The 27260-nt window shown below is 38.5% G+C and overlaps 2 protein-coding genes across 12 annotated transcripts in view; both read left to right on the top strand.

Moving 5' to 3' along the window:
- The window catches only part of SYNCRIP (synaptotagmin binding cytoplasmic RNA interacting protein), a 25823-nt gene extending 24599 nt beyond the window's left edge, over positions 1-1224 (top strand). For all 3 annotated transcript variants that reach the window (XM_066315098.1, XM_066315100.1, XM_066315099.1), the window contains exon 12: positions 1-1224. This exon is cut by the window's left edge. The gene's annotated coding sequence lies outside the window, so the exon portion shown is untranslated.
- Positions 1-27260, top strand: part of SNX14 (sorting nexin 14) — a 146393-nt gene that overhangs the window by 84861 nt on the left and 34272 nt on the right. For 5 of the 9 annotated variants that reach the window (XM_066315107.1, XM_066315105.1, XM_066315104.1 and 2 more), the window contains exons 1-5: positions 16092-16253; positions 16342-16462; positions 17290-17366; positions 17474-17552; positions 24202-24245. The exons of 1 other annotated variant lie outside the window; for it this stretch is intronic. In XM_066315107.1, coding sequence (XP_066171204.1) covers positions 16114-16253; positions 16342-16462; positions 17290-17366; positions 17474-17552; positions 24202-24245 — 461 coding nt within the window. In that variant the 5' untranslated portion in view covers positions 16092-16113. Of the gene's footprint in view, positions 1-16091; positions 16254-16341; positions 16463-17289; positions 17367-17473; positions 17553-24201; positions 24246-27260 lie in introns of those variants that run through there. 3 more of the 9 variants (XM_066315108.1, XM_066315106.1, XM_066315103.1) reach the window with 1 other exon arrangement.

The raw sequence follows: 27260 nt of genomic DNA, 5'->3' as shown, positions 1-27260 counted from the left end.
ATTAGACATGTCATATGTTGAAAATGCTCATGGCAAACAATCATTTTGCATTCCTGCAAATAAAATTGTTTTATACTGTAAGCTGGAGGCGAGTGTAACTTATTTTTGTAATAAAGTTTTTATTTTTTTTATGTGTCATTAATATAAATGTGTGTTAGTACAGAGATCTTCTGGTTAAAAACTTAGAATCGCACACATTTCAGTATGTTTACTTGTATTTACATAATTTTTAGAATAGTGGTTGCCAATAGCCTGTATGTTTTCACATTAATTGATTTTTTTTTTTTTTTGTTATCTTAATAAACCATTTTAGTATGTTGTATGTCAATTACTGGGATAGCTGGGACATAAAGTGTAATTAAAAATTGTCAAGTATTCATTGGAATATGTAAATGTGCCTTGCCAGTTTTGAACCTTTAAGACAAAGTAAGTGAACAATGGTGAAATGAGTAGTCAATGCCTAAGAGACATTTGCTACCAGAGTTTCATATACTGCCCTTGCTAAAGAAAAGAAATTTCTTCCTCAAATTTGAGCGTAAACCTTAACAGTTGCATTAGGTTCTAAATTTTCAAATCTACTTAGAGAAATTAGGCTTATGGAAAGTGGGTTTTCTAATTAAAGCCTTAAGTATAACTTTGAATTTCAATGTAATCCTTGGTGCTGGCATTCCCAGTGCCAAGGAGTTTAAATGCTCCCTTCAAAGAGGTTGCCATCCCTACTGGCACTTTTACTGTCATATGGTTTTATAAGGAACACTGTCAAGATGTGGAAACCAATTTTGAACTTGCTATGAAATGAAACACTGGGGGCTGTAGGAGAGGGAAAGTCCTCAGATTTGTTAATCTTGAAATCTCTCCATTGCTGAAAAATTTCAAACACTTGTTGGATCACAAGTGCTAGTGACTAGTTCTTAGTCTGGAAACGTGTTGCGGGGGATAATACGTTTATGGAATTTTACCAGTAGATGGAAGTGGATAAAAACATTGCAACTAAGGCACTGTGTGTGTTGAAATTGTGGATTAAATCCCTAATTTCAGCTCTGATAAAATCATGGGGGACGACTATTTAAAGGAAAAAAAAAAAAAGAGCAAAATTGACAGGAAAGTTTTTAATGGAATGCAAGCAATGGTGAGTGAGCAAAATACCAAGATCCTGACAGTGTTCCCTCTAATTATGAACTCAAGCCATTATAACTTTTACAATTAAATATGATTTGCACTGTTCTGATATTGGTGCAGTTTTTTAGAAAAATTATCAGAAAACTAAATTGCATGTGGTGATTACTATTGTGGAAAAAAACTAAAATCAAAAACATGTTATTTTTCAAAGCTTTAAATTTGATTGTTTAAAGAAAAACCATCAAGTGGAAATACTGGTGAGAATGGGCAAGTGCATATATACAACATCAGTTTGGTTGCACTTGGGTGTTGGTAAACTTGAAATGTTCTACAGCAATAATGCATCTCTTAAGAGGTGCTTTGGTGACAAATGAACATGTGACACAGTTCTTTTTGGCATGTTGAAGGCAAGTTTTGACTTAATATAATGTGCTGCCTCTGTTTATTCTCATAGGAGGCTTTCTTTACTGAAACACCTGCAAAGGTGCGTAAGTAGTGTAGTTCCACGTTGGTTTGTAATGTGTTTCTAAATTCCAAGTCTAGCCGAATTTAATAAGAAACCGGAAACTGCTGCTGCTTAACACTTCTGGTTTATAAACACTCCAATACACAGCTTTTTAAATTGTACTCTTGTTTTAATACTCTTTTTTGTTTGAAAGTTTTCATATAGGACATGCAACTGTACTTTTTTTTCCAATTTTGAAAGAGGAGACTTGTTATGACCCAGAACTTAAGTTTGTGTTTTTACTGTTGGAGGAAGGCTGTTATTACAATAAGATACTAAGATCAGTTTCTGAATTTCTGCGTTGTACAATTCCTATGTAAATACTGTCTTTAAAATCTAAAATGAGGAATACTAATTCTGTTCTTGTTGGGGGTGAGGGGTATGACACAGTCTAAAATAATTGTAGTGTCCTCTAAAGGTAGGATTCCCAACTTCAGGATAGAAATATTATATAAGGCTGCAACTTTTTATTCCCTTGTGCCTTTGATTATTCTTCAGAGGCTTAAATTTCCTGTTCAGCCTAGCAATTACTTTAGTGCTTCCATATGCCAGTGAGAGGAGGCTTTTGAGAATTAAAACTGAAAGGCAACATGGACATAAACACACAGAACATTTTCACAAAAGAATGTCTTTAAATTGATACACTGCACAACATTAAGACTGTTATTCCCTCACATTAGTGAGATATTAGTGGAAAATATTAATTGTTTAAAATGGAGTAGCAAGTTTTGAAGTAGGCAACAATGCAGTGAACTTGACAAGATAGTTTTCAAGCAATTGAAATGGGTAAAGTGCAAGCTTGAGTCTGTGTTCATGCCCTGAAGCTTGTGATTCCTGATTTTATGACTATATGGACTTAAAGGACATACAAGTCTGTCTTTATGGAGTATCTTGCTGAATTAACTCCAGCATTAGCACGTCTCTTGTCTGGGGCTAACTAGTTGAATTAGTTGGGCATAGGAAACACCAGATTTGCCATTTTCTCTGTCAGATGAAAATGGGATGTGGCAAGAGGAGAGGAAGTTGAGCTGAAGATTTCCTTGATCAGGTAGTGGGGAAGAAGGAACAAGTTACTGTCGCTTTACAGCCAAATAGCGTTTCCTAGAAGCTGTGATGTTCAAATCTTTCCAGAAGCCTGATTTTCACAGTTCCCTGGTCACAGTTTACAAGTGTATATTTACTTAGGTTAAAAAATCCACGGGATGAAAGAGTGACTGCTTTGATGCCCCTTTGTCTTGATTGTTACAAAAGAGATTTGTTGAAAAGTGCCACTAGGACTAACTTGTTAGCTTACTGGCAGTTTGGAGAGGGGTGGTTGTCTCATGTAATTATACCTTTTTCTTGACAATATGTAACTGGTTACTAGTTTTTCCACAAAATATGTATTTTTAAATGGACAACTTCTGAGCAGATGCTGCACATCTAAGCTCAACTGGATACATTGGGTTATGTGATTTATTTAAAGCTATCTTCACGAAAGCTTCTTTAGATGGTCACACTTCCAGGTACCTGGTAGAAGCTTTTCTAAAAAAAAAGTAGAAAAATAAAAGCATCTCTGAAGTCTAGAAAATACAGTCATCACATGTAGGTAATAGGTACTTAAATACATACTGAGTATTTAAACTTTGAATTGCAAAATACGTTTCAGTTCAGATAATTGTTCATGAAGTTTGATGTCCACTCTGAAGCCAACACTTGTATTCAAACAAGTCATTTAGGTAAAATTTGGAGGGTCAAAAATCTAATTCCTCATAGTTTGAGAATAATTCATTTGGCTGATTATTGGTGACAGTTCGCTGTGCATGGTTAGTGTGACAGTGTACTTGCTTTGGTCACTAATGTATAGAAAAGACAGAGTCTTACTCCTTGGTTTTTTTTGCACTATGGAAGTTATGAAATGCACTCTTAGTTCTGCTGCACAGCCAGTAGAATAGTCTATGTCATTTGACTGCACAGAAGATAATGGTAAGTAGAAATAGACTTTCTAGTACTTAAATGACTTGCAGTACCTAAAATCCAACTTCAGTCGACTGTTTGATTCCTTATCTGCAGCAATTAACCCAGGTTGTGCATTTTAACTCTTAATTTTAGCGTGTCCACTTCAATGCCAAGTGAATGTTAAGTGTAATCTGACACTGTTTAGTGTTAAATACTTCAGATCTAAAAATGTCTTAAATGCTTCATAGATAATTCAGTATCTATTTTTACACAAATGGGTTAGCAATCATAGTAGTTTAAGGGATTTTACATGAACACAAGTCATCTGTTGAAAGCCAGGAATGGAATGTATCAGATCCTGAGTTCCTGGTTCCAAGTGTCGTGCTTTCAAGTATTGTTCTGCCATCTAAAGTAACAGTTTTCAGATTTTTTTTTTTCTCTTCAGTGGGATGAGGAATGTACCTAATTCTGTCACTCATAATGGTTATTTTAAAATTACTACTAACAACGATTACTAAGTGTAATGAATTCGGGATTAAAAAGCTTCCTCCTTGGGAATTTGACAAAAATAAATCTATAGATGTCTCATCAGTAAATCAAGGCTTTTTTAAAGAAGCAATGTCAGCACACTTTAGAAAGAAGCTGTATTACAAAACACTGGTGAGAGCTAGCATAAAAAAAGTTAGAAGTAATCTTTTCCTTATGCAGATGTGTATTACAATTCAAAGGTGATTTTAACATTACAGTATTTAAGATGATAGATAAAAACACACAGTCCCTGCACCTGGAATGCCGAAGTAGCTATTAAATAACTCTTCCTGTTTCAGGTTGTGGTCAAAGGCTTCCTTTGGATATTGCCGTTAAATGTCTTTTCTTCTAGTACACATAGTTGTTTAAAAAGCCAGCCTGTTTCCAATCATCAAATTTGCAACAGAATTTGAGTTTTGTATGTGTGCTTAAGTTGATACTTCTAGCAGAACACAAACACTCAGTGACAATCACTGATGTGTCTTTCACCAGGAAGTGACCGGTGTGTAACTGTTAAACTAGTCTAGTGCAACTGTCCTGCATTTATTTTATCTGTGGTTACAGAAGTGTGATCATTTACACTTTAAATCAGTGAGATGCTTAAAAGCTACTTTGAAGAAAACTAGAATATATGTTCACAAAATCTGTCAATTTGCAGATGAAGAAATATGATGTGGGTTTCAGGCTAACAGAAGACTAGGCCTGGATATAAAGGGACAGGTGGTCATAACTTCTCTCATTGGAAGACCTGATGGAATAGCAAGGCGTAGGTGGCTTCAAGCACTAGTAGTGCCTTGCCCCACTATTTTCTCATAATACTAAAGCAACCTCTCAGGAAAATACTCATTATGGGATTAACTCCAGTGAGATGGATCTTCAGGTTAAGAAGGATCTGTAAGGTCTTAAATCCAGTGGAGTTAGTATGGTGTTTGCAGCTTGGGTTTGCACAGAAGGGACCTTACAGTGGGAATGGTGTAATAAATGGCAGTTCTCATTTTTGTTTAATGTTACACTAACTTGAAGTTTGGTTTGTTTTTAATTTAAGCCATTTGGGTGGCCATGTTTCTATCCTAGAAAATGGTCTTAATATTCTTATGTTCTGAACTGATAAGTTCTAAGTAAGTCTTAGACCCTAGCAGTTAATTTGAGCTAGTTGGTCTTTTCTTAGGTTAACTGTTAAAATCAGTACAAGTTTCTGCTAGCAAGTAAAGAGCTTTGTTTTCTTAATGGCAGTATACAGACTTTCACCATTTATTGCCTCAAGTGCAACATTTCTAAATAGTGCTGCTTTCCTTGAGTAATGAGCAGAGTATGCAGATGAATGGTTAAAATACAGTGCTAACTCATCTTTTTGGCAAATGAAGCCTGCCAGTGTTCAATGCAGTTTGAGATGCATGATGGTGTACCTGCCATGCAGGTACAGATGGCATTGACAGTAGTGGTCACATCCCAACAAGGTGTGCACAAACTACCTTCAGTGATGGCCTGTGCTAAAGCAGATTATGTGGTATTGAAGTGTACTAAAGTGCTTCTGTAGTTCTACTGTGGAGCTAGTAAAGAGCAACTACAATAATAACTAGTACAGCTGCAGGCAGATGATGATCAACTCCAGTTCTTGTAGTCTCTGGAAGGACAAGAGACATTCATGCATAGTGTGTTTTGGAAGTTTCTAAATTACTGTGAGGCAACCTTTTTCTTTTTTAAAACATGAAGATTAGAAAGTGTAAGATTGAAATTCTTAATGCAGTTACAGATAGATAACTTAGCAATTCTGGTTTTAAGTTCAGATGGCTGGGTGCAGTTAGAGCCCAATAATCAAGGCATGTGTTTTAAAATCAAGGTAATTTTTTGACTGTTGACAAAGACTGAACCTGTTTAACAGCAGGGGTAATCTTAGAATACCCATAGTTAACAAAAGTGCATATACTGCTGGGTGGGTGGGGGGAGACACAACCAACCCACAGGAATTAAAACACAAACACCTCCCCCCAGTAGCTGTATCCTCTGACCCTGAAAGATGTTTAGGAAGAGGACAATATTCACCACTTTGTGATGGTATTGTAATCTAAATAGATCATAGGTGTTGGAATTCTTTGATATGGGACAGGCGGGATTACCGTGATAATCTTGGAACTTCTGCCTTTCCACCACATGGTAAAAATAATGTAGCGAGATCTCAGGTTTCACAGATGAACTAAAATGGGGGTTAATATTCACATTAAGAAAGAACAGACACGTCTTGACTCAGACATCTGGAAGGGAAAAAAAAGTCTCTGAAAAAAACTTGCAGGGTCTTTCATAAATACCTCTGTTTTTTCTCAAGCAATGTTGACAACCTCCTCAGAGAAATACCAAGGAGTTTTTATTTAACAGCTTGGCCTGGGACTGATCACACCACAAATACTTCCCATTTTGGAAAGCTCTTAACAAAGTATATTATTTTCTCAGTGAGAAAGGGAAAATAAATAAAACAATTTGAAAAAGAAGTCATCTCCGTATGGGCAAAAGACAGCCATCAAATCTTCCCAAACTACACTACTGGCAAATTTCTAATCTAGGATTAAAGAAAAAATAGGGAAATAACCTGGCAAACCACAACGTAATACAGCGTCATTTAACTGTGTTAGAGCTTAGTAGACTCTTCCCTGCCTCTAACCTGTCCTTTTCCTGTGGAAGGTAGGTACACTCATTAGCCAGGCCCCATCTAGCTGCCACAGCATGATGAGAGGGGAATGTCAGGTGATGGATCTTGGCCAGATGGAAACACCAGGTCAAAAGCAGACAGGGCCCTTGGATTATATGTCAGAAGGTAAGACTATCCTGTCCTGGCTGTTACAATCATCAGGGCCACTTTATCTTGATACATGTTTCAAAAGAAAATTGTAGCCCTGTAGAGGAGGAGGTTTTAAACGCAGCAAAATACAAAATTTGTGGAAAAAACTCCACAATATTACTATGCCTAATGGTGCTATTTCAGTTGTCCTGTTCGGAGAAGTGAGTGATGTCCTAGAGCTGATATTTGTAAAATTGCTGTTTGGAAGTGAACTAATGACCTTGTCTAGAGGGAAGTAAGAGCCAAGATCCCTTGAATATCTGATACATGTATTCCAAAGGCAGACTTTTCCCCATGCAGGTAAGGAGTTCTTCCATCTCCTTTTAATGGTGTAACATATTTGCCGCTCACTGCTCTTAATAGTCCCTTAGAGGCTGGAGAAAAGTAGGATAGTTGAGAAAAACTTTTAAATAAGGCCTGGTGATGCCTCATAATTGAATGATGCTTGAGGGAATGCCAAGTTCCTTGCAAAGTATGCATTTAAAGTCTTGATTTGAATGTCTCAATGCAGGGCACAAAGTGAGAATAGGTGTTGCACTTGTAAAGCTGGGGTGAATCAATGCCAATTCAGCAGCCTCTGCAGTGTTCAGTTTCAGGATGAGCCCAAGGAGCTCCCAAGTACACCAGTGCCTTGTACAGAGTTACATTTTTTCTTGAAAAGTGCGATACAAACTCAGCGTCCTGCGAGGAAGAAGTGCCTGATCATTTCTTGGAACTAGGCCAGGACTTTTAATTCATTAAAGAATTAAGTGCAAGGAACCCAAATAGGTGTATTCTACACTGAAGGTGGTTATTGCTCAGGAATGAAAGGGCTTAAAATAATATGTGCTTGGAAGCATGTCCCTGGGACCCCAAGAGATGAAGACTGCTTCAAACTTTGTTTGAAGATGTTCTGTTTCCTTGAGTCCAGGCCACATGTCTTAGCAAGAAACTATGCTTTCTTAATGAGCAAGAATTTTTTTTTCTAAAGCTAAGTCCTGTATCAGATCAGAAGGTGGAAGGAGGCTGAAGAAGGAATGTTGTAAGGTAGAATACTCTTGGAATTTGTGTGCCAGCACAGCTCTACTTCCTGAGTTAAAAATGGATAAATCTTTATATGTTGTTCATTAGTACCGAGAATATACAGGATTTGTTTTCATAGACAACTTTTGGTTAGGAAAGGTCACTTTCTCTGCAGGTGTGAGCATAGTGAGCAGCATCTCTGAAGACTGGGAAAAGGGAATGTACCTGAAAGCAGAAGTAACCTGAAATGAGGAACGGACGGAGATAGGTGCATGGTCTGAATTCGTGGTGAAACTTGGCTTTGAACTAGGACTAAATGCACTAAATTCATGTCTTCTCACTACTTCTGCCCATCCAGATAATAAATACATGGTTTCAGTTTGGTCCTTTCTCTGTTCTTTTTGCCCTTGAGCTTTGGGGAAGGAGAGTGAGTAATTTACTGCACAGGTAGCTTGACTTCTCCAGACCTAACAGCTGAAAGGGAAAATGGAGAGGGGAGCACACACAGCTGGGCAGTGGTCCAGGAACACATCAGATACATGGGCTTTCCAGAATTTGAGACTGGCTGATACTCCAAATTTTCTTGACCATAATCTATCCCAGAAACACACTGGATGTAGACAAAATGCCACTCTACAGTTACAGTTTAGTACTTAATGTACAATTTACTGCATCTAAGCTGAACTGTGATAAGTGGAGAAATTTTTACTCATCCTCCATTTGTTGTCTGCTAGGAACCTGGATGATATTAGAGAATCCTTTCTCTGTTTTTCAAGAGGACTCAAGTCACAATTTCTGTCTCCAACCTATGACCGCATGTAATATGTTTTGGTTATCTTCTGCAAAGCAAAATCTACTTTGTTCGGGAAAAAAAACGCCTTTCCTCTTTCACGTGAACTACAGTGACCCCAACTTATCTTACAGCATCCAAGTTCTTTGTGTTGTGTTAGGAACTATGTTTAAGCATCTGTTGAAATCCAAAAGACCTCAGTCTTCACTTGCAATTTCTGGGGTGGTGGTGAAAATACTACAAACTCGACCTACAGAGAATATCCAAACTTGAGATTGGACTGGAAGATTCACAGTGTCTTAAGGGAAGAAAGTGTTATTCCTCAAAGTTTGATAGAAAGGATAGTAAACTGATTTTCATATTAAAATGTCGCTTTATTAATATATACTTTAAAATATGTGTCTATGAAAGAGGAAGAACTTACTGCCTGGTGCTTTAAGCAGTTTCTTTTGTGATTCTTTTGTACCAAGATAGGTGGCTTATATAGCAGCAAGTAATTCAGTCACAAATTAATTTGTTGAGTTTCAGAAAAATACTGAGTGGTAATAACAATTCCCTGTATGGTATCAGACCTTACTAGCTCCAGTCCTTTCCTAGCTACAATGCTAGTTACTTAAATAAAACAGAAAATAAAAAGCAAAGCAAAACTTCAATGGAGTTTTGCAGTACTCACCGAAGTGTTCCAAATAGTCCTTGCTTCTTGATTTCAGTTTGTGCCTTTTCCTTGTCTGCTGGTAGACCCACAAAGGGCCCATCTGCTTCTGCAGAAGCACTGTTAATGCCAGTGCTAGAGGGGAAGTACTACATAGTAATACATTCCTTTTTTACTTCCAGATATGCCAGCAGTTTGGATGGCAGAAAAAGTTTGGGATACCTCCAGGAACTTGGGCACCTGTTTGATAGATAGCATTGATCAGCTGAGAGCTGTAAGGATTGAGCAGTTACAAGTGTAAGGAAGTCTGGCTTTGCAGAGAGCAAGGTACTGAGATCCATACTCAAACTCTCATTAAAACAATCATATTCCTCTTGGAGTGGAGCTCTACCATGGAGCTGTATGCTCCAGTTATATCAGAAAATACGTAAGACATGGGCAAGCTACCCATGTGCTCCAAAAAGCTGTCTTAAGATTTGTCTTTACATATGAGGCGCCCTTTGTCCAGGTGCTACTGCAGTATCAATGTGTGCACTCTACCTGTTTGCACAGAATCAGGTTTTTTGCTTTTGTCATATTTTCAATATTCTTGCTAGGGAAATGTAACAATTATGTTATGTTCTCTTTAACTATTCTGTAAATACTTCGGTTTTTCCCAGACATCATTTAAAAGGAAGAAAATGTCAAGACTGATTCCACACATCCTCAGCCAACAAATGGTAAATAAACTAAATAATATCCTGGTTATACAACTGGTTCTGTAACAGTTCCTATGAAGTGTCTGACAAAAGACATAAGCACAAATAACTTGCAAGGTGAAAATTAATGTTGTTTAACTTTTAACCTATGCTGCTTTTACATACTTCATGTTGTCAGAGAAACTGGTTGCTTGAACTAAAAATATCTCTGTGGAATTCTGACCTGACAGAAACACTCCAGGCATTTACTGCTGTGCCCACAGAAGCAAAAAGCAGTGGGCTCCAGGATACTGGCTGACCAGTCAGTGAAAGAAGCCTGATCTCGCAGATCCCATCACTAGGTCTGGGTTTACATGGTCATGCCAAGTATCCACAGAAAACTTTTCTTGGATACAAGCTGCCTTACAACAGCAACTTCTAAGTTACAGTTAGTCTTTTTCCACTTTTAATGACTTCTGCCTATTGATTAGAATTTCCTGAATACGTGAAGGCTTTAGGTTGGAATTTTTTTCACTGTTTTTCTTTTAAGGTGGAAAAATAAATCCATCAGAAATGAGAGTTGTATCCAAATGAGGAAAAAGAATCATAAATCTTAATTGGCAAAAATGTTAAAATACTCTTGAGGCAGGACAAAAAAATTACACTATTTAAGAAGGCCTAGGTCTAAAAAAATTAGTTCTGAATGCTATTTTGTTAACAGTTTTGTTCCCCATGTTGCAGCCTGTCCCTACTCACTGCTACACTACAGAGGAGATAATTAGAAAAGGAAAGGGAGAACAACAAGGATGATACAAGATACAAAAGTGCTGTTATGTGAAGGACAAGTCACTGGCGCAGGAATCTTAATTTTGGAAAAGACAGTTTTCTCAGGTGACCAAAGTATTTTGGTAAAATAATAAGTAGCAATCATGCTGAGTAGGCAGTGAGTTTTTTCCATCTCTAGTAAACACATGAATGTTTGGAGAGCTGTATCTTCACTCACATAAGTGCAAGTGGTGGAACTCCTTGGATTATTTTTATGGATGTTAAAGTTTGTTCTTCAAAAGCAGCCTGCAACTTAGGAAATAATTTTTTTTTCTCAGGATATCCCCAGATTATGAATCACAGTAAAAGAATGTTCCAGGCACTTGTTATAATATTCTTGCCACGGTTTTACAACTTTTTCCTAGGTATGTATCCCCTGATGGCCATCATCAACAGGATGCCCACCCAGCTGAACTTTTGCTGATCTAACACAGTTGTGCCATGAGTCCAGCGTGTATCTCTGATGAAAAACTTAACTAGCTTTAAATTCTTCAGGTCTCACCTGAGTTCTGAGGCATAGGTACTGCAACAGTTTGCAATGATTGAACAGAAACACATCATGTGACAGCATTATCTTGACACTTTTAAACTCAGATGAAAACAAGGGTTCCTGGCTCAAGTTCATCCATGAACTCCCTACTTGAAAATTTTCCCCACTGACCAAGGCTGGTCAGCAGGAATTCCCTTCAAGACCTGACATAGTTGTTTTCACAGTTTGTATCCAGGGTAAAGCTTTCTTTATTGCCACAGTAAAGCAACAGATTAATTTTCATTTCAGTTGGGCTCTTACATATGGGCTCTGGCATTGTTTTAACTGTTTTCATGAGTATAGGTGCTTAGTTCTTTCACAAACTTTTTCTTACAAAGTCTTAAACATCCATCTTGACATGCCCTCATTCCTCCCTGATCAGCTTATGTTTTTCAAAAGAATTAGGTTTTCCAGATCTTTCCTTTGCATGTACAACCAATTGACCAACCTCACTTAGTACTTAAGGTGCATATCTAAAAACTGTGAATCAAGATAAAATTTCTATGGAGTATAGCTTTGCCAAATGTTGGTACAAATCATAGTATTAATTTAATGTTTTTCCAGTGTCTCCTGTATACATTTAGTTCTCTTTTTTGCACACATTCCTATAGGCCTCTGTTTCTGTGTCGTAGTCAATGTCTACATCTTGCAACTTAATGCTCTATTTTCTTTTTTTTAATGTCCTTTAATGTCTTTTTTTAATGTAAATAGTAGTTTATGACCAAACAAATTATTTTCATCTCTAATATCTAAATTCTCTCTAGGTCTGTGAAAGAATTTCTTCAGAAAATACCTTTTCATGTTAACAAGTTGAAGACAAGCTCTACACGCCAGTCTGTCTCTGAATCTTTTTACTTTCTTCTTGAGAGTTACATGTTCTCCAAGGCAAAACTGACTCTAGTGCATTGCCTGGTTTTTGTTTTGTTTCAGATTTTTTTTTTTTTTCATCCCAAGTCGACTTTGTCCTAGTGAAATTTTAATACACTCTGTGCTCCTCAGGACCCCTCTGGTTTGCAGAGCATTGTTCCTGTTGGGAATACTAAACTGACCTCTGGAAACTCCACTTGAAGTGTGTCCTTTTACTTGAATTTTTTTGTCTTGGAATAGTCTCCTTGTCTTTCTTTTTTTGCCCTGTGAGTCTTTATTCTGCCTGGTATTTTTAGTCCTAAACACAGCCTAGTAGGTATTTTCAGGTTTTCTAACAGAACTGTATTTTATAGTCTCTTAAAAAAAAAAAAAAAATTTTGAGTGGTGTGTTACAATTTCAACTTCTTAGCCTTTCCCCTTAATTTCAATTACCTTCTAAATCTGCTTCTAAACAAACAACTTGTAAGTCTCTGTCATTCCCTGCAAGTGTGGAGAAAGAGATCTTTTACAAAATATTTAGCACATCTTTTTTTAAACTGTTTCTCCCTCCCACCTGCCTTTTTGCTCCCTACTGCAGCAGCTGAATTCTCCCATTCCTCTGGAAGAAAACTTGAGGGATTTTATCCAGGAGCCCAAAGCCCCTATTGCTGTATTGAGCAGGTATTTCTGGGACCAGGTTTTCACTTTCTCATCCAGTTTGCTTTAATCTGGTCATACTGAGGGTCATCATGTGATCCAGGAAGCAAATACAGGACCCTACAAACTACAGACAGCACACATTTCCATACAGCTGGCAACCATGGGTTGGTGTGGGTGGTACAGGGATACGACTTCCAAATGGCATGAATCTAGACTATGAACAGTTTATTAAGTCATTAACAGAGAAATTAATATCACGGTATTTATAACAGTAAAGCTGAGTTTGCTTATCAAAGTGCTAATAATTATTCTACCCAAACCAGAAATGTGCAGCAGTTATTCCCCTGGAGTTTCAGTGTTCCTTTAAAGGCCAAAAAGTAGTACTAAAGGGCAGTTTTAACCTTACATTTGTTGCATGCACCTGTTCAGGTGGAAACCAGTAACTGTTGGCGGATGCCCTTTAAGTTTTGAATTTGAAAAAATCAAGTGCAAAGAGCCTACTAATGCTTGCCTTTCTTGGGATTTGACTGGCCAACTTCAGTTTCACTTCTTTACTTAAGCTTAGCTATATGCTGAATCTTAAAAATGAGTGTTCTCTACAGTTTCCTGCTAAATGGCTTTAGTTAAAGGTTAATATGAAGCCTTCTATTTAAGCTTCCTGGAAAGCGCCCACAAAATGAACAGAAACTTGTGAGGAGTAATTATAAAGGAAAACAAATTCTTTGTTGAGTAAATACGAAGGATTAGATATTGTAAATTAGCCTTGATAACTGTATCCTTGAAAGAAAGAACTGTGTAAGGCCTTGAAAAGAGCAAAATCAGACTTGCAGAGCAAATTAAATGCAATTAACTGGTGAGAATCTGTTTATTACAGTTCACTATCTGGCTTATTTTAAAAAGGCATTTTTTAAGGAAAAAAATAAAGCACTTTGGTAAATACAGTCTCAGCTTAATAACTGATGTTGCTTAGCCAAGAATTGTAGTTTTATTTGTTGCAAATCTGCTCTAATATACTTCTTAGATGCTAGAATAAGCAAGCTTCTCCTGCTATCAAAGAAAACATACCCTAAACCCCAAACCAGGGAGAACTGGGTCCACGAGATGACTTGTATGATCAGTGAAAGATCCTAACTAAAACTAAAATCTGTCTTTCCAGAATAACCCTGTCCTTGCCACATAACTTCAGATCCCATCTCCAGATGCATGCTTTTCCCTGGCACTTCTCCCTCCAGCTGACCACAGAATCGTCTGAGAACTTAAATGAAGAGAGAAAACCTTGCTATTTCTAGGGAATGGGTCAAGTTCTTATTTCTCAAAGAATTTTGAAAAGCTTGATGTTGTCAGCAGTTCCCTTTTTTTCTTCTATAGTTTTATTTTGTTGAAAAACAAACAAACCTCTGCTGAGTCTTTCAGTGTACCAGAACAATCTGGAGGCCTTAGTGACAGAGGGTGATGGGCAATGCCAACACTGCTGTCTCTGGCAGAGCAAGATGGGGTAAAGCATTTTGTTGTGTCTGCCTAGCAGATGTAAAGTCTGTGAACTGAAGGAAATTGCACAGTTTCTAAGATAATGAGGTACAATTAGTGCCAGATGTGAATGTGGCAATTTTACAGTAAATAAACACAATTCTGAACAATGAAGCTGAAAATTAAAGAAACTTTACCTGAAATAGAGAATGCAAATGGAAGAAATTAGGGTTAAGCTTCTGCTGGTTTGCTGTGCAGGTCGCATATGCGATGCTGTGGCATTTTCATGAAATATTGTAAGAATTACAGATTTTTAGGAGTTATTCCTTATTAAAAGCATCTCAAGATAACTGATAGTGATTTTTAGTCACTTAAGTTGAGGATAAAGTAAGCTGATAACAAAAAAAATCCTGCATCTTGGGGAAAACTGTTTTCCTCTGAATAGGCTGCACAGAGATTTGCTGCATGAATGCACCTTGGTTTTTTTATACTAGAAAACATGGAGTGACGTGAAATAATACTGTGCAGAGACTCTTAAAGAAATTCAAGCTGACCCTGGGCTTTTGCCAAGCACACTGAGAAAGGTCAACATACTGAAGTCAAACTGCAGCGTTTCACTTACTCAAGAGGTCAAGGGAAGTGTTGCATAAACACAAAACATCTGAGCAAAGATTCTGAAAGCTGTTTTTTGCGTTTCGATTTCTAGATGCTGACTCACCCTCCAAATACCAGTAGTTTTCTTAACAGCGTAGTTGCAGGGGCTCTCAGTGAAGATTTGTAAACACGGCTCATCTGAACAGATGTGTTTCAGTATCTCGTGTGCCCTCACTCATTCAGTGTGCCTGCGTCGGGCTCGTACAAATGGCACGAGCAACAGCAACTTCTCGAAACAGCTAAAAGCGAGCATCTCTCCCTGGGCGGGTCTCCTTCATGCTTGCCACTTAGAAGCCCCTTTACGGGTGCGAACTCCCAGAAGTTGTTTCATTTTGCCCACTGAACTGATACACCCACGACCAGCAGTGTCTTACTAACAGAGCCTTGGGTTTCCTAAGCCTGAGTAACTACAGAGCTGCTGAAAGCACTCCAGTGGTTTGAACGCTTGTGGCTTACAGTGCAGCTGAAGGTGTTTATTCGTGTGAAGTTGGCTTTAAATTCTTCTCGCTAGCAATAAACATTCTAGAATTACTCTCTTTTCAACGAGTTACTCTTGTATACTTACTGATGTCAAGGTGGGGTCTTATTACATTTCCTAACCTGTTCCTTTCCTTTACAGCCGATTACGAAGCTTTGAAGGGTGTTTTTAGGGTTTTAGTGTCCCAGTCGCCGAATGGTTTAGTTCAGTCATCATCCAAATATAGAGCATTTAATCAGACGTAGCACTCACTTTCTGGCCGCTTGGCGCTGGGAACCCCTTGTTGTCCAGAACCCAAGTATTTATAACTAGGTAAGCTTGCTGTCATCAGAGACCTTCTATTTACAGTGCTTAGCACGCTACGTGACACAGCACAGCTGCAAATGCCACGGCGGGGCGCAGGGACGCTGCTCCCGCGGCTCGGAGCGCGGGCGGCCGCTCCTCCCCCGCCGCCCGTCCCTTCCCTTCCCTTCCCTTCCCGTCCCTCCCGTCCCGTCCCTCCCGGCCCGTCCCTCCCGGCGCCCTGAGGATGACGCGGGCCGTCGCGGCGCCGCCATCAGCGGGCGCCGGCAGCGGAAGCGGCGCCGCCTCCGGCCCGGCCAGGGCCGCCATGGGGGGCGTGCGGGCGGCCGGGCGGCGGCTGCTGCGGCGGCTGCGGGGCGCCGAGGGGCTGCGGGAGACCTGCCGGCAGTACCCGCTGTCCTGCTGCCTCCTCCTGGGGCTGGGCACCGCCACCCTCCTCCTCAACCGGTAATCTTCCTCCTTCGGGCGGGCGGGGAGCCGGGCGCGGGCGGCGCCTGCTCACGCGGCGCCTTTTCCTTCCCTGTGTGTCTGTAAGGTATCTCCATGTTCTGATGATCTTCTGGTCGTTCGTGGCTGGGGTCGTCACCTTCTACTGTTCCTTGGGACCGGACTCCCTCCTGCCCAATATTCTGTTCTCAATAAAATATAAACCCAAGGTAAATATGGCTGTCAAGAGTCTTGTGCTTTCTTTAAATATGGTAAGAATTTATATGGAGTAGCAATTCTTGTCTAATCCTAGCTGCTTTCAGAAATATTGTTCGTCTGTACAGCTCATACAATCCTACTGGCAGGTGTTTTGTGGCAAATAGGTGATGATTAAGACTTCTTCAAGTGTTTCTTCATAATCCCATCAAATCCACGGATGCCTGCAAGGTCGGTTGTTGGAGTGTCCATGGATGCTGTTTCCTGCTTCCCTCATTGTACATTTTGACAATTTGAGTAGTAGACAGATTGGAGAAATTGTGGTTTTCTCTGCTCCATTAATGGGGCTTTTTCTTTTCTAAAGACGCCCTCCTTTTGGCAAGCTAGTGGTGAGTCGTCTTTGCTCGCTGTAATCAAAATTCTCTAAGCAGTACTGCACTTCAAATAAAAAATACTGTCAAAGCAAATTGCTCTTTTCTAACTGAAAACCATTCAGTGTAGAATTTCACAGGGCTAAAGAAGTATAGTTACGATAGTTCAAGGCTATGAGTAAGGCACAGAAACCGTCTGCTCTGTTACTAGACTGAATAATGTATAGGAAGGTGTGTGAAGATGTGAAAGGATATCTGCGTCCTCTCACTTGTTTCAGTGGAAGCGATTTTTCTTCTTGATTCAGTTGCTTTTCATACCATGCCTTGTTACCTTGTTTTCCTTCTGGAAGAACAAGTTTGTCTTTATTCAGTTCTCTGTAGTAGTATGCTCTAGAAGGAAATTCACAAACATATTGGTATATTAATGGAGTCATCATTTTGGAGAATGTAAACTTGTCCAAATTTCTTAGCAGTTGGAATTGCCGGAGCTGTTCCCCCATGGCCACAGTTGTGCTGTATGTGGCAAAGTCAAATGCAAGAGGCACAGGTAAATTACATACACTGGTAAGCTTTGTAGTGCTGCCATTTTACACATCACCTTTGGAAGTTGTCAGTTGCACATTGTTACATAAACTTCTCCGTGCTCTCCTACAGACCTACTTTGCTTTTGGAAAACTATCAGCCATGGCTGGATCTGAAAGTGCCTTCCAAGGTTGATGCATCACTTTCGGAGGTAATTGGTGCATTGTTTCTTTAGTATGTTAAAAGTCTGTGGGGTTTTGTTACATGTCTATGAAACTTTTTTGCTGCTGGTTCAGCAGATGGTTCAGATGTACCTTGCAGGTGTTTTAACTTGTTCAAGTAAAAGTCAAATCAAATGGGTGTTTGCTCAGGGCAAGGAGCCAAGGTTGCCTGCTTTTAAACGTGGACTGCTTGTGTAGCAGTGCACCTAGAACACAGAAGAAATGTCTGTGTAAATTGGGAAGAATGATAAAAAGAACAGTTACAATTGAACATGTCTGAGTCTTAAAAAGTTACAGATTTTAGCCTGCTTAGTTTCTTGAAGTTGAGGGTTTCTTGAAGTTGATCGTTTGCTCCAACTACAAAAGTTCTGTAATGAAGATGATAATTTGATGGTGGGGAGCCTACAAGAAACATGAAAAGAGCATGGGAGAAGACCAGGGAGAATGGATTCAAATTGATAGAGTAGGTTTAGGTTAGATATTAAGAAGAAATTCTTTACTGTGAGCAACTGGAACAGGTTGCCTAGAGAACTTTTGGTTGCCCTATCCCTGGAGGTATTTAAGGTGAGGTGGGATGGAGCAACCTGGCTAAGTGGAAGGTGTCCCTTCCCATGGCAGGGGGTTTGGAACTAGATGATCTTTAAGGTTCCTTCCAACCCAAACCATTCCATTAATCCATTTAAAATCATCAGACAAAGCTGTAACAAAAATCTGTCTAAAAAAGGAAATTGCTGAATGTACTTGAAGAATAGCATATCTATCTTTTTTAGTAAGACTGTAAGTCAGGAATTTTGTTTTGTTCTAATCTTTTTTGGTTTGTTTTGTTTTTAAAAAGAGCTGTTTGGAGCTCTTTTTTGGGCTTTTTTTTTCTCATTTTTCATTTGGCTTGTTTTTTTGTTTATTTCCTTGATTAGTAATTGATGGAATGTATTGAGAGCTAAACAGATAAGCTTTGTGTTTTTTGAAGCTAGGAAAATACACAAGCACATATATAGATTAATATATTAATTTATTTAGAATTCCAGCTCTGGAGTTGTGTGGTAGGAGAATGAACAACTGGCATGGCAGAAGTGAGAGGATTTTTGTGTGTCAGTTCTTGCAATTAACAACATGGTGTATGAAGTCAAAGCCTTCAGTGTCTGTGGTATAAGCTATTGCTTCAATTCAGCTCTGTGAGATGTTGTCCCAGGGATAGCCCACTGCAGGAGTGGGAGGAGAATGATAACCTTAAGGAAGGCAGGGACAGCTGAGGAATGTTTGTAAAAAAGAACAGATAACTACTTGTTGACTTCGTCTAGTTGAATGAAGTGATTAATTCTTCTGTGATTTCAGAAGTAAACACTTATTAAAATAAGTTTAATTGTGTTAAAATGACAATATTACTGAATAGAATTTCAATAGACTCTTGCTTTAATAGTAGAATGTAAAATAAATGCTTCTATGCATTTAGTATTTTTAGGGTTTAGGACAGAAAATATCTGTGGCAGTCTACCAAAGGATGTTGTAAATGCTGAAGAACGGGAAATTTTCTTGTTTACTTAAATGAGAATTTGATGCTGAAAAGGTTCTTTGTAGTATCTCTTTGTAAGTGATATAAGTAGATACCATAGTTATCTTCTTGGTGTTTTGTATGTGATTGCTGTAGTTCTGCTTTTACCAAAATAGTGACCTTTTCTTTGCTGTTACTTTTCACTTCAGTGGCCTGTCCCCGGCCTGCTTTATTTAGCACTGCAGACGGTGTTTTGTGTATCCATGCCCATGCTTCTCATTCCTTTACCTCCTTTGTGTGCTTAACTAGAGGAAAGAACCAGGCTTGAGTTCAGGATCTTCCCAGGGCCGCAAGCCAGGGTCACCCTCCTCGATGGACCCAAAGAAGTAGTCTGAGCCACCTTTTTTAGCTGTGTTGGACAGATACTATTTGGTTTGAGAAATCTCATTGCATGGTTCCTCATTGCAGCTCTTCTCTACTGGTTTAAAAGAGTAGCAAGGGGTTCTGCCCACATCATATTCCTCTTGAGCATCTGCTCTGAGGATGCAGCGTGTAATGCTGGCCTGGAATTGGATAGCCTGCTTCAGGTTGGAAGGAGACACTGCTCTTATTTTCTTTTGTGGGTTAGTCATACATTAGAGAGAAGCTGATACAGTGTGAACTGAATTAAGGTTAATTAGATTCTAAAGGCGTGCTGAGTGCAGCCTGTTTCTAAAAAGCAGTTTCTTCAAATACGTGGAATAATTTTGGAATTTTTTGATTATGTTTTAATTTTTCTAGGTTTTAATTTTTCTAGGGTTTTTTTTTGCATCTTGAAGAATTTTGGCAATAGTCTCATTTCCAAATGTTTCTAATTTGAACCAGGTGTTCAAAATATCCTTTTAGCTTGTGTTTTCAAGTACTTTCAGAACAATTTAATACACACTCAAATCAGAAGAAATCCAAAGTTTCCTCACAAGTATGGCTTTTTCTTTTTTGGATTGTGATGATAATGTGTCTCACTTTGCAAACTCTTGATCTTTTGCAGCCTTGTTTTAGTCTATTCAGCTGCTGTGTATGGTTTAGAAGAATAACAAACCTGTGCCTGAACATTCCTCCCCACATTTATGTTTGTGGTTGTAGTTAAACTCTAAACTGTGTCAACCATGCATCCATCAATATTTTATGATTTGGGCTGTATCTTCCACAAAAGCAATCCAGTGACCTAAGTATAATTTTATTTCCAGTTTCTAATCCATTTTGCATTATGTTTGTTTCTTCAGTGTTTTCTTTCTTTTTGTATTAGGACATGGTATTTGTTGGTCAATTTTACATTGTGTATAATCCAGGTGCTACAGATTGTTTAATGGAGAGTTTAATTCTGTTGTTCTGTTAATGAATTAATCTTTTTCTCTACAATCTCACTTTCGCTCTGTGAGGGACAATTGCAAGTCAAATTTGTGGAAAGCTGCTCAGCTACTCTTGATCAGCATTGAGAAAAAAATGTCTCACTGGATCAAGGTGCTGCTGTGCTTTGATCTCAGGTTTTGGGTTTTTTTAATTCTTCTTAGATTCTTGACTCAGTTATGGGACTAGAATATTTTTTTTGGTTTTCTAAAAGCAAGGAATAGACAAATGCATGACAAGAAAACAGTTACTGCCTGAATGTACTCTTTGGAGGTCCTGAAGTCTTGTAGTAGCACAGTGCACTGTATGCTTTCTTATTGTAATAGCTTGTTCTATTTCTAGGAAGCGGCCTCAGCTTCCAGGTTGTACTGTCGTTTAAGGCTTTGTAATTGTTTTTGTGGTTTATCTATCAAATCGTTGCTCATTTCTTTTCTAATGGGGCCTCATATTTCTGACCTGCTACTCAGTCATCACTCGTCTCTACAGTTCCTCCTCCTGACAATTGGGGTCAGTTGTGTGGCAGTCCCCAAAAAGCTTGTCTCAGCAGCAAAGACTGACTAGCCTGCAATGTTGCAGTGCATGCTGGAATTTATTTTTTTTTTTTTAATTCAGCTGCTCCTTATATTGCTACCTGCTGCATTTGGTTTTACACTCGTAATCTCTTTCCAATTCAGAACTACCCACGCATAGTAAAACCAGTCATTTTGCAAAATGCTTGAAAAAATAAGTAGGCTTTAAATGAAATGACTCATCATTGGTATTTAAAACTGGAGAATAATACTTTACAGACAAGGAAATGGCTTATCATTAGCTGTCATTCTTTGAGATATCCCATCTCCTTTATTGGCGTGTGTGAAGTGTGGGCAATTGAGCCTGAATAATATTTTTGCTGTTGCTAGAATGGAAGTGGGTACACATGTTCTGCTTCCCCAGTGCCTTGCAAAAGTGCAGTGGATGATGTGGCAGATTTTTTTCTGTACAGCAGAATTGCACTGACAGTCTTGAATGCTGGTACGGTTCAAGAGAAAACAGTAGGGACTGTATGCCTTGAAATCCAGTTAGTGGCAGTCAAGGGCTTATTACTTCTTGAGTGCTTCTATTTTTGCAGTAGGGATGATTTCATACAGTAGCTCTGCTTTAACTTCTGTACAGCACCTTGGTGGAATGGACCATCATACTTAACTGCCTCTGCCATGCCATGGGTTTAATTAATTTGCAAGTAGGGGCTGCTTTCTATGTCTACACATTTTGTATTAGGGCCACACTGATAACCTGAGTCCTAGTAGAATGTGTCTTTCCTCCTGTTATCTTGACCAATGATAAGTGGACTCCAGTGAAAAGTGCATTTTGAGTTAGTTGTCTCTGTGCATGCTGTCTCCGTGTCTTTGTCTAGTGGGATTATCTGCAGTGTTCTGTGGAAGCAGTACCATAAAGGTTGCTATTACAGCTTGGCTGTGGAAGAGTAACACTGGCAAGTCTGTAAAATGGTTCAGCTGACACTCAGTTACTACAACATGGGATGAATCTGAAGGAGACTTTGTCTTCCACTTTTAAGTGGGAAGAGTCATCAAGACTTGCACTTTTTTTACTTTTCTTGCTTATTTAATAACCATGGGAAGATGAATCTCAGAACCATGTGTGTTTTGCTTAGGCAGCAGTAACGATCAGAACTCTCACTGTTGGAAATAATTCTTCTAATGCCTTCAGAGGCCTCTATATAGGACTATAGAGGAAGGAGGGCCAAAAAATTATGTTAGCATCTATGATCTGACTTTGTAGTGGCACATTCACAGAAGGCTTGATAGACAGGCTCTCAATTTAAAAGTAGTAGTCATAAATGAAGAAAGCTGTTTCAAGAGGAGTTCATTGTATTCCCTTTGAATACAGTGTCCCGTACTTGAAGGCTGTGCAAGTGCACTTCCCACTCCAAACAGAAGATACTCTCCTGCTGTTGCTCCTGATAGGGAGGCATGGAGTAAAAGTGGAGGAAGAAGGAAAAGGGCTCCTTTGATAGACAGATGGATTTTTTGCAAGCTTTCTGTAAGACACTTCTGTAGAGTGCACTTTGAGCCTTGAAAGAGGTTTATTTTGTTAGAAACTCCACGTGAACAAAAATAATGTCACAGTTCCTGAGACTGAGGTTTCTTTGGAGTAAATTGGTAGCTCATGTAGTGGCAGTGCTATGGAAGGCATCAGGCAAAATTGCTTTAAGTACTCAAATAGACTGCTCTTTAGGCTAATGGCCTGTGGTTGTTGACTGGAGCTGGATATGATCTCCTTTCTATTGTCTGAAGATTAACTTCCATAGAAGGTTCTCTGGATTCCTTAATCTTTTCTAGACTGGGAATTGAAGCATCTGTTGCCATTTCCCTCACCTTTCCACCTTGCTTGTAAATGGAAATATAAGAAGGGGGGGTGGGGATGACACAGAACAACATGATACAACATTTAGCTTACCCATCCACCATTAGCACATGATGGCATTACAGTTTTGAGATCTATTACTGCTGTAGCGCATAAAGGCAGGAGAAAAGACATTGATGACTTTTTGTGGTCCGTAACACAGACATCTAAAGTTATCCCAAGCTGCAGAACATCTCTTCAGAGGAAGAGGAAGAAAATCACTGAAGTGGAACAACTGGAAAAGAGGAAGGATCTTACCAAGCCTAAGAAGGTGATATTCTTACTAGTGAAGACAGAGAAAGAGTATTCATGAGCTGTGCAGGCCTGAAGAGTTGAGAAGAATTAAAAAGGCCATGTGTGTCTTTTATTGAATACGCTTTTGTAATCATGAGAGGAGCAGAGGCATGTAGTGCCTTAAAGATAGTATAAATTTAGTAAGTCTCGAATTCCTGCAGTGCATACTGTGTGAATGAGTGCAGCAGCAGATCTTTTAAGAAGAGTAACACTTACTCTCTTGAATGACACTTATATATCAGCTGTTACATTCAGCTTTCCTTTCAAACAGGCTTCACATTTTTCTTTGTACACCGTGGCTTTGAAAAAACTTTCCTTCTACAGAGCATATCAGAGCAGCCTCTCATAGCAGTACATGTATTCTCTCTTACTCCCCTCATCAGCATTGGTGCTGTTGGGGACAAACTGGTCTCTAAAACACTGATTCAAATTAAGGGATAGGTTGCAGTGGGAGAAGGTAGTGTGAGTAATATCTTGGGGCTCTAGTGAAGGTGGAGGAATCTTAAGAAAACTTCATCCTTCTGTCTCCTTCCTTGTTACAGATGGCTTTCATAGGAACTGCTTTTTATGACTCTTCCTTTGCTTTCTTTGAGAGTGGTGAGCATACAGGGTTGACTGTCCCACCTTGAAGGTGAGGTTTGGGTAAAAAAGGATGGAGGTGTGTGTAAGTGTACTGTGTAACTGTGCCTGTGGGACACTCCGTGCTATATTAGAAAAGAACAGGGACTGATGTGAAAAATTAGGGATGGACTGTTTAAGGTAAGATTACATTTTTTATAGCATTTGCCTGACAGTGGCCACGGCACTGTGCGTCATGTTTCTGATAGCACTTGTGGCAGATGTTTCTTGCTGATATCTGATGAAACCATCACTTTACTGTTACTTGCCCAAAGTACTGATTATGATGCAAAGTGGTTAATCTAGCAACAGGATCACAACTTAGACATTTTTATGTTTTATGAGGTGTGAGTTATGTCCTATGGAAGGTGTTTGTGATGTTAACTCTTCTAACAGGGATTTGTAGTAAACTGTTTATTTTGTAACATGGTTCTTTTTGTTCTGCACAGGTGCTTGAGTTGGTGCTGGAAAACTTTATTTATCCATGGTACAGGTATGAGCTTTACCAAAAAGTTATTATTTTTGTCACCCTGTTTAAGAAGTTGTCACCTGAAAATAAATATTTCTGTTTCCTCAGTGAAAGATAAAGCATATTTTTGAGTGCTACGAGTCATTGTTTTATTGTCTCTTGGCAGAGTAGAACTGATCTTTTAATAGTTTAGTTATAATAGAGGTGGTTCTGAAATTTGGATTTCATCCTGAAAACACTGTTAGATTGTCTTTTTTTATATGTTTATTTTGTGGTAACTCTTCCTTGGAAGTAAACACAGATTGGTACCTGTGTAAAAATTCAACCCATCACTATCTCTGAAATTTACATGCAGATTAGAATCATACTGACCTGTCACATTGCTTTAAAAAATTAGGTAAATAACTTTGCAGGGTTTTAAAGAAAAATTTATTTCGAATACATATAGCCAACTTCTTGGAGATCATCTCATAATTTTCTGGCTTTTAAGAATTGATTATGTTGAAATGAATAGAATAGTACTGTGTAAATAACTTGAAAATAGTGAATACAGAAAAGATTATGAGTGATTATTTTTTCTGTGTTTTTTTCTTTTGGATTTTCTTCCTTGTACTTTTTTAATTAGTGCTTTGCAGTACTTTTTAAGTAGATATTAAAATATTTCTAACTGATAATGCTGGCATTAATGTGTTAAAATAACCTCTTGCCTTAATTCTGAATTTGACTTTTTCATTGGATGGAAATGTTCAAGTTGTCCTTAAAAAAATATGCTTTCTTTTACTTTTACTCTGTTTGGATTTTTTTTTCTGTCTCTGGGGTTTAAAATTTGCTGTTCAGACTTTTTTGCCTCTTGAGTTTCTGGTTGTGGCCAGTACCTGCGTGTCTCACCTCTAACTTCATGTGTTGAACATGCTGAAGTGTAAAACTTCACTGCTGATGCAAACAGCAGAGGGAGCTTTAGCACCATGTGTTGTGAATGCAAGTTGGAAACATCAAGATTTTAAACTTTCAAATACAGAAAACTAGAGCATGTTCTGTTGGGATGTTGATAAAGTAACAAATGTAAGGCAACCATGTCGTGTATTGCATGATTGGAAAAGAGTTTTTTCTTGGCTGGTAGAAGGTGTCTTCAATGTCTTTGTTATGGCCTGACAAGGAAACTTGGCTTCCACCAATTAGTTACCTACTTCTCTGACACCCATGGCAGTGGAAGCCTGGAATACATCATCTGGTAGGGATAATAATTCACTATATATATATATTATACAGTCAGAAATGCAGTGTAAAATATACTTGGTACGAAGCCAACCAGCCTCCATTCTGCTCCATCTTGCCCTCTGGTGAGCAGTATATGTGTTCCTGCCCTGTCTTAAGTTCTGCATGGCTGCACCTCCAGATTTTGAACTAGTTCCGTAAATTCACACCGTGCTGGTCAAATCTAACAAGCTTTCAGTGAACCTGAAAGACTGGGAGTTCAGTCTCCTACAGTGAGTGCTGTGATGTCCAAGTAATTCTACAGGAAACAATTTGGTCCTGAAAGGCTTACTGGTTTCAGTTTAACATTAGTAATGTCAAGTCTGATCCTATTTAGTCTAGACATTCAGGTGTTTCCAGCAGGGGTTGTCCTGTGTCCATGTGCCATAGTTTGAGAGCTGGCTTGTAGACCACGTCAGTTCTGACTTTTCCTAGTAGTGTTGACAAAGCTCACATTACCTGTTTCTGAGCAAATAAACCTCACTCAGGTTAATTCTTCCCAGAGCCTCTGCATCCACACTGTCCTTATTCAGCAATGTGGCTGGGTAAGCACTAGCAGGCAATTCCTACTTGACAAATAGGCTGGTAAAACAGTTGGCTACGTTCCTTTGCAAACGAAAGTTTGGGCATAATTCTTTATGCTAGCTGCCCTGCCTTTCACATTAATGGATTTTGTGCAGAAGCTACCTATTTTTATTATTACCATTATTACTGTTATTATTTTATTTTTTAAATTTGGGTTTTTGCTTTATGTGCTGTGCCAGCTGATGCTTTCTTGGACATTAGTGTTACAGGATATATCTCAGAAGCCAGGGAACTCTAATATTTAGGGTGTGTTGCAAGATAAAATCACAGATTTTTTGCTTAGGAATAAAAGTGCTGTAAGCAGATAAAAGCTAGCTTATGTTTGATTCATTAATAAACTGTGTAAGAATTTCTAATATTTTATTAGCAGGTTAAAATTTAAGCAGGTCCTAAATTTGGACCACTTTGGCAGAATGAGGATTAGCGCCTAAAATCCAGTGAACTCTACTGAAATAGGTCATTATACCTATGTGCATTTCTGGTTTTTTATTTTTCAAAGTATTTATTCTGGTTATACTAAGATTTTTTTCCCAACTGCGTGAGAAGAATAGGGCGTAGTTGTAAGTAATCCCAAGTTTGTAGAGCTAGAAAACACAGGTCTGAGTTTATTGCTTATGTTGTACAGCAAAACGATATAATATCTTGCTTATGCCAACTTCATTTTAAATAGAGTTTAGAGTTTGAATGGGCCACTCTGTGCTTACTAAATTTTTTTGGTCACTGATGGTAGTGCAACTCCAGTTCTCTCAGATTAGGACAGAATTCAGTAATTACTATATTTTTGTAATTAATTGCTATGAAAACATTTCTTTGATGGTGACTGAACGCAATGTTTTCACATATGAGGTTGCTTCTATTTTAAATGCAAGTAATGCAAGAAAAATTCAGATTTTTTTCCTTGAGTTACAAACCATAGCTTTACATTTTTATTAGATGGTGACTTATTTTCTGCATCTTTTTGAAAGGAGTTAGCCAAGTTTTGTAAGAATAATTGACACACAGAGGAAAAATATCACTTTGTTATTTGTATATGATTTTCATTTATCAGTGGATCCCGTAAGACTTTGCGTGTGATAGCAGTTGGGTGTATCTCTCTTGAGACATTAGACTTTGTAACTGTTTACAATTAATATTCCTAAAGTTCTGGGAAAATACAGCCAGCTTTTAAAATGTTTCCAAGAGGGTTATTTGGACTTTCCC

Source organism: Sylvia atricapilla, chromosome 3 (genome assembly GCF_009819655.1).
Source record: "Sylvia atricapilla isolate bSylAtr1 chromosome 3, bSylAtr1.pri, whole genome shotgun sequence".
NCBI lineage: Eukaryota > Metazoa > Chordata > Aves > Passeriformes > Sylviidae > Sylvia > Sylvia atricapilla.
Note: the sequence above shows the minus strand (reverse complement) of the source record. Positions and strands in the feature narration are given on the sequence as shown.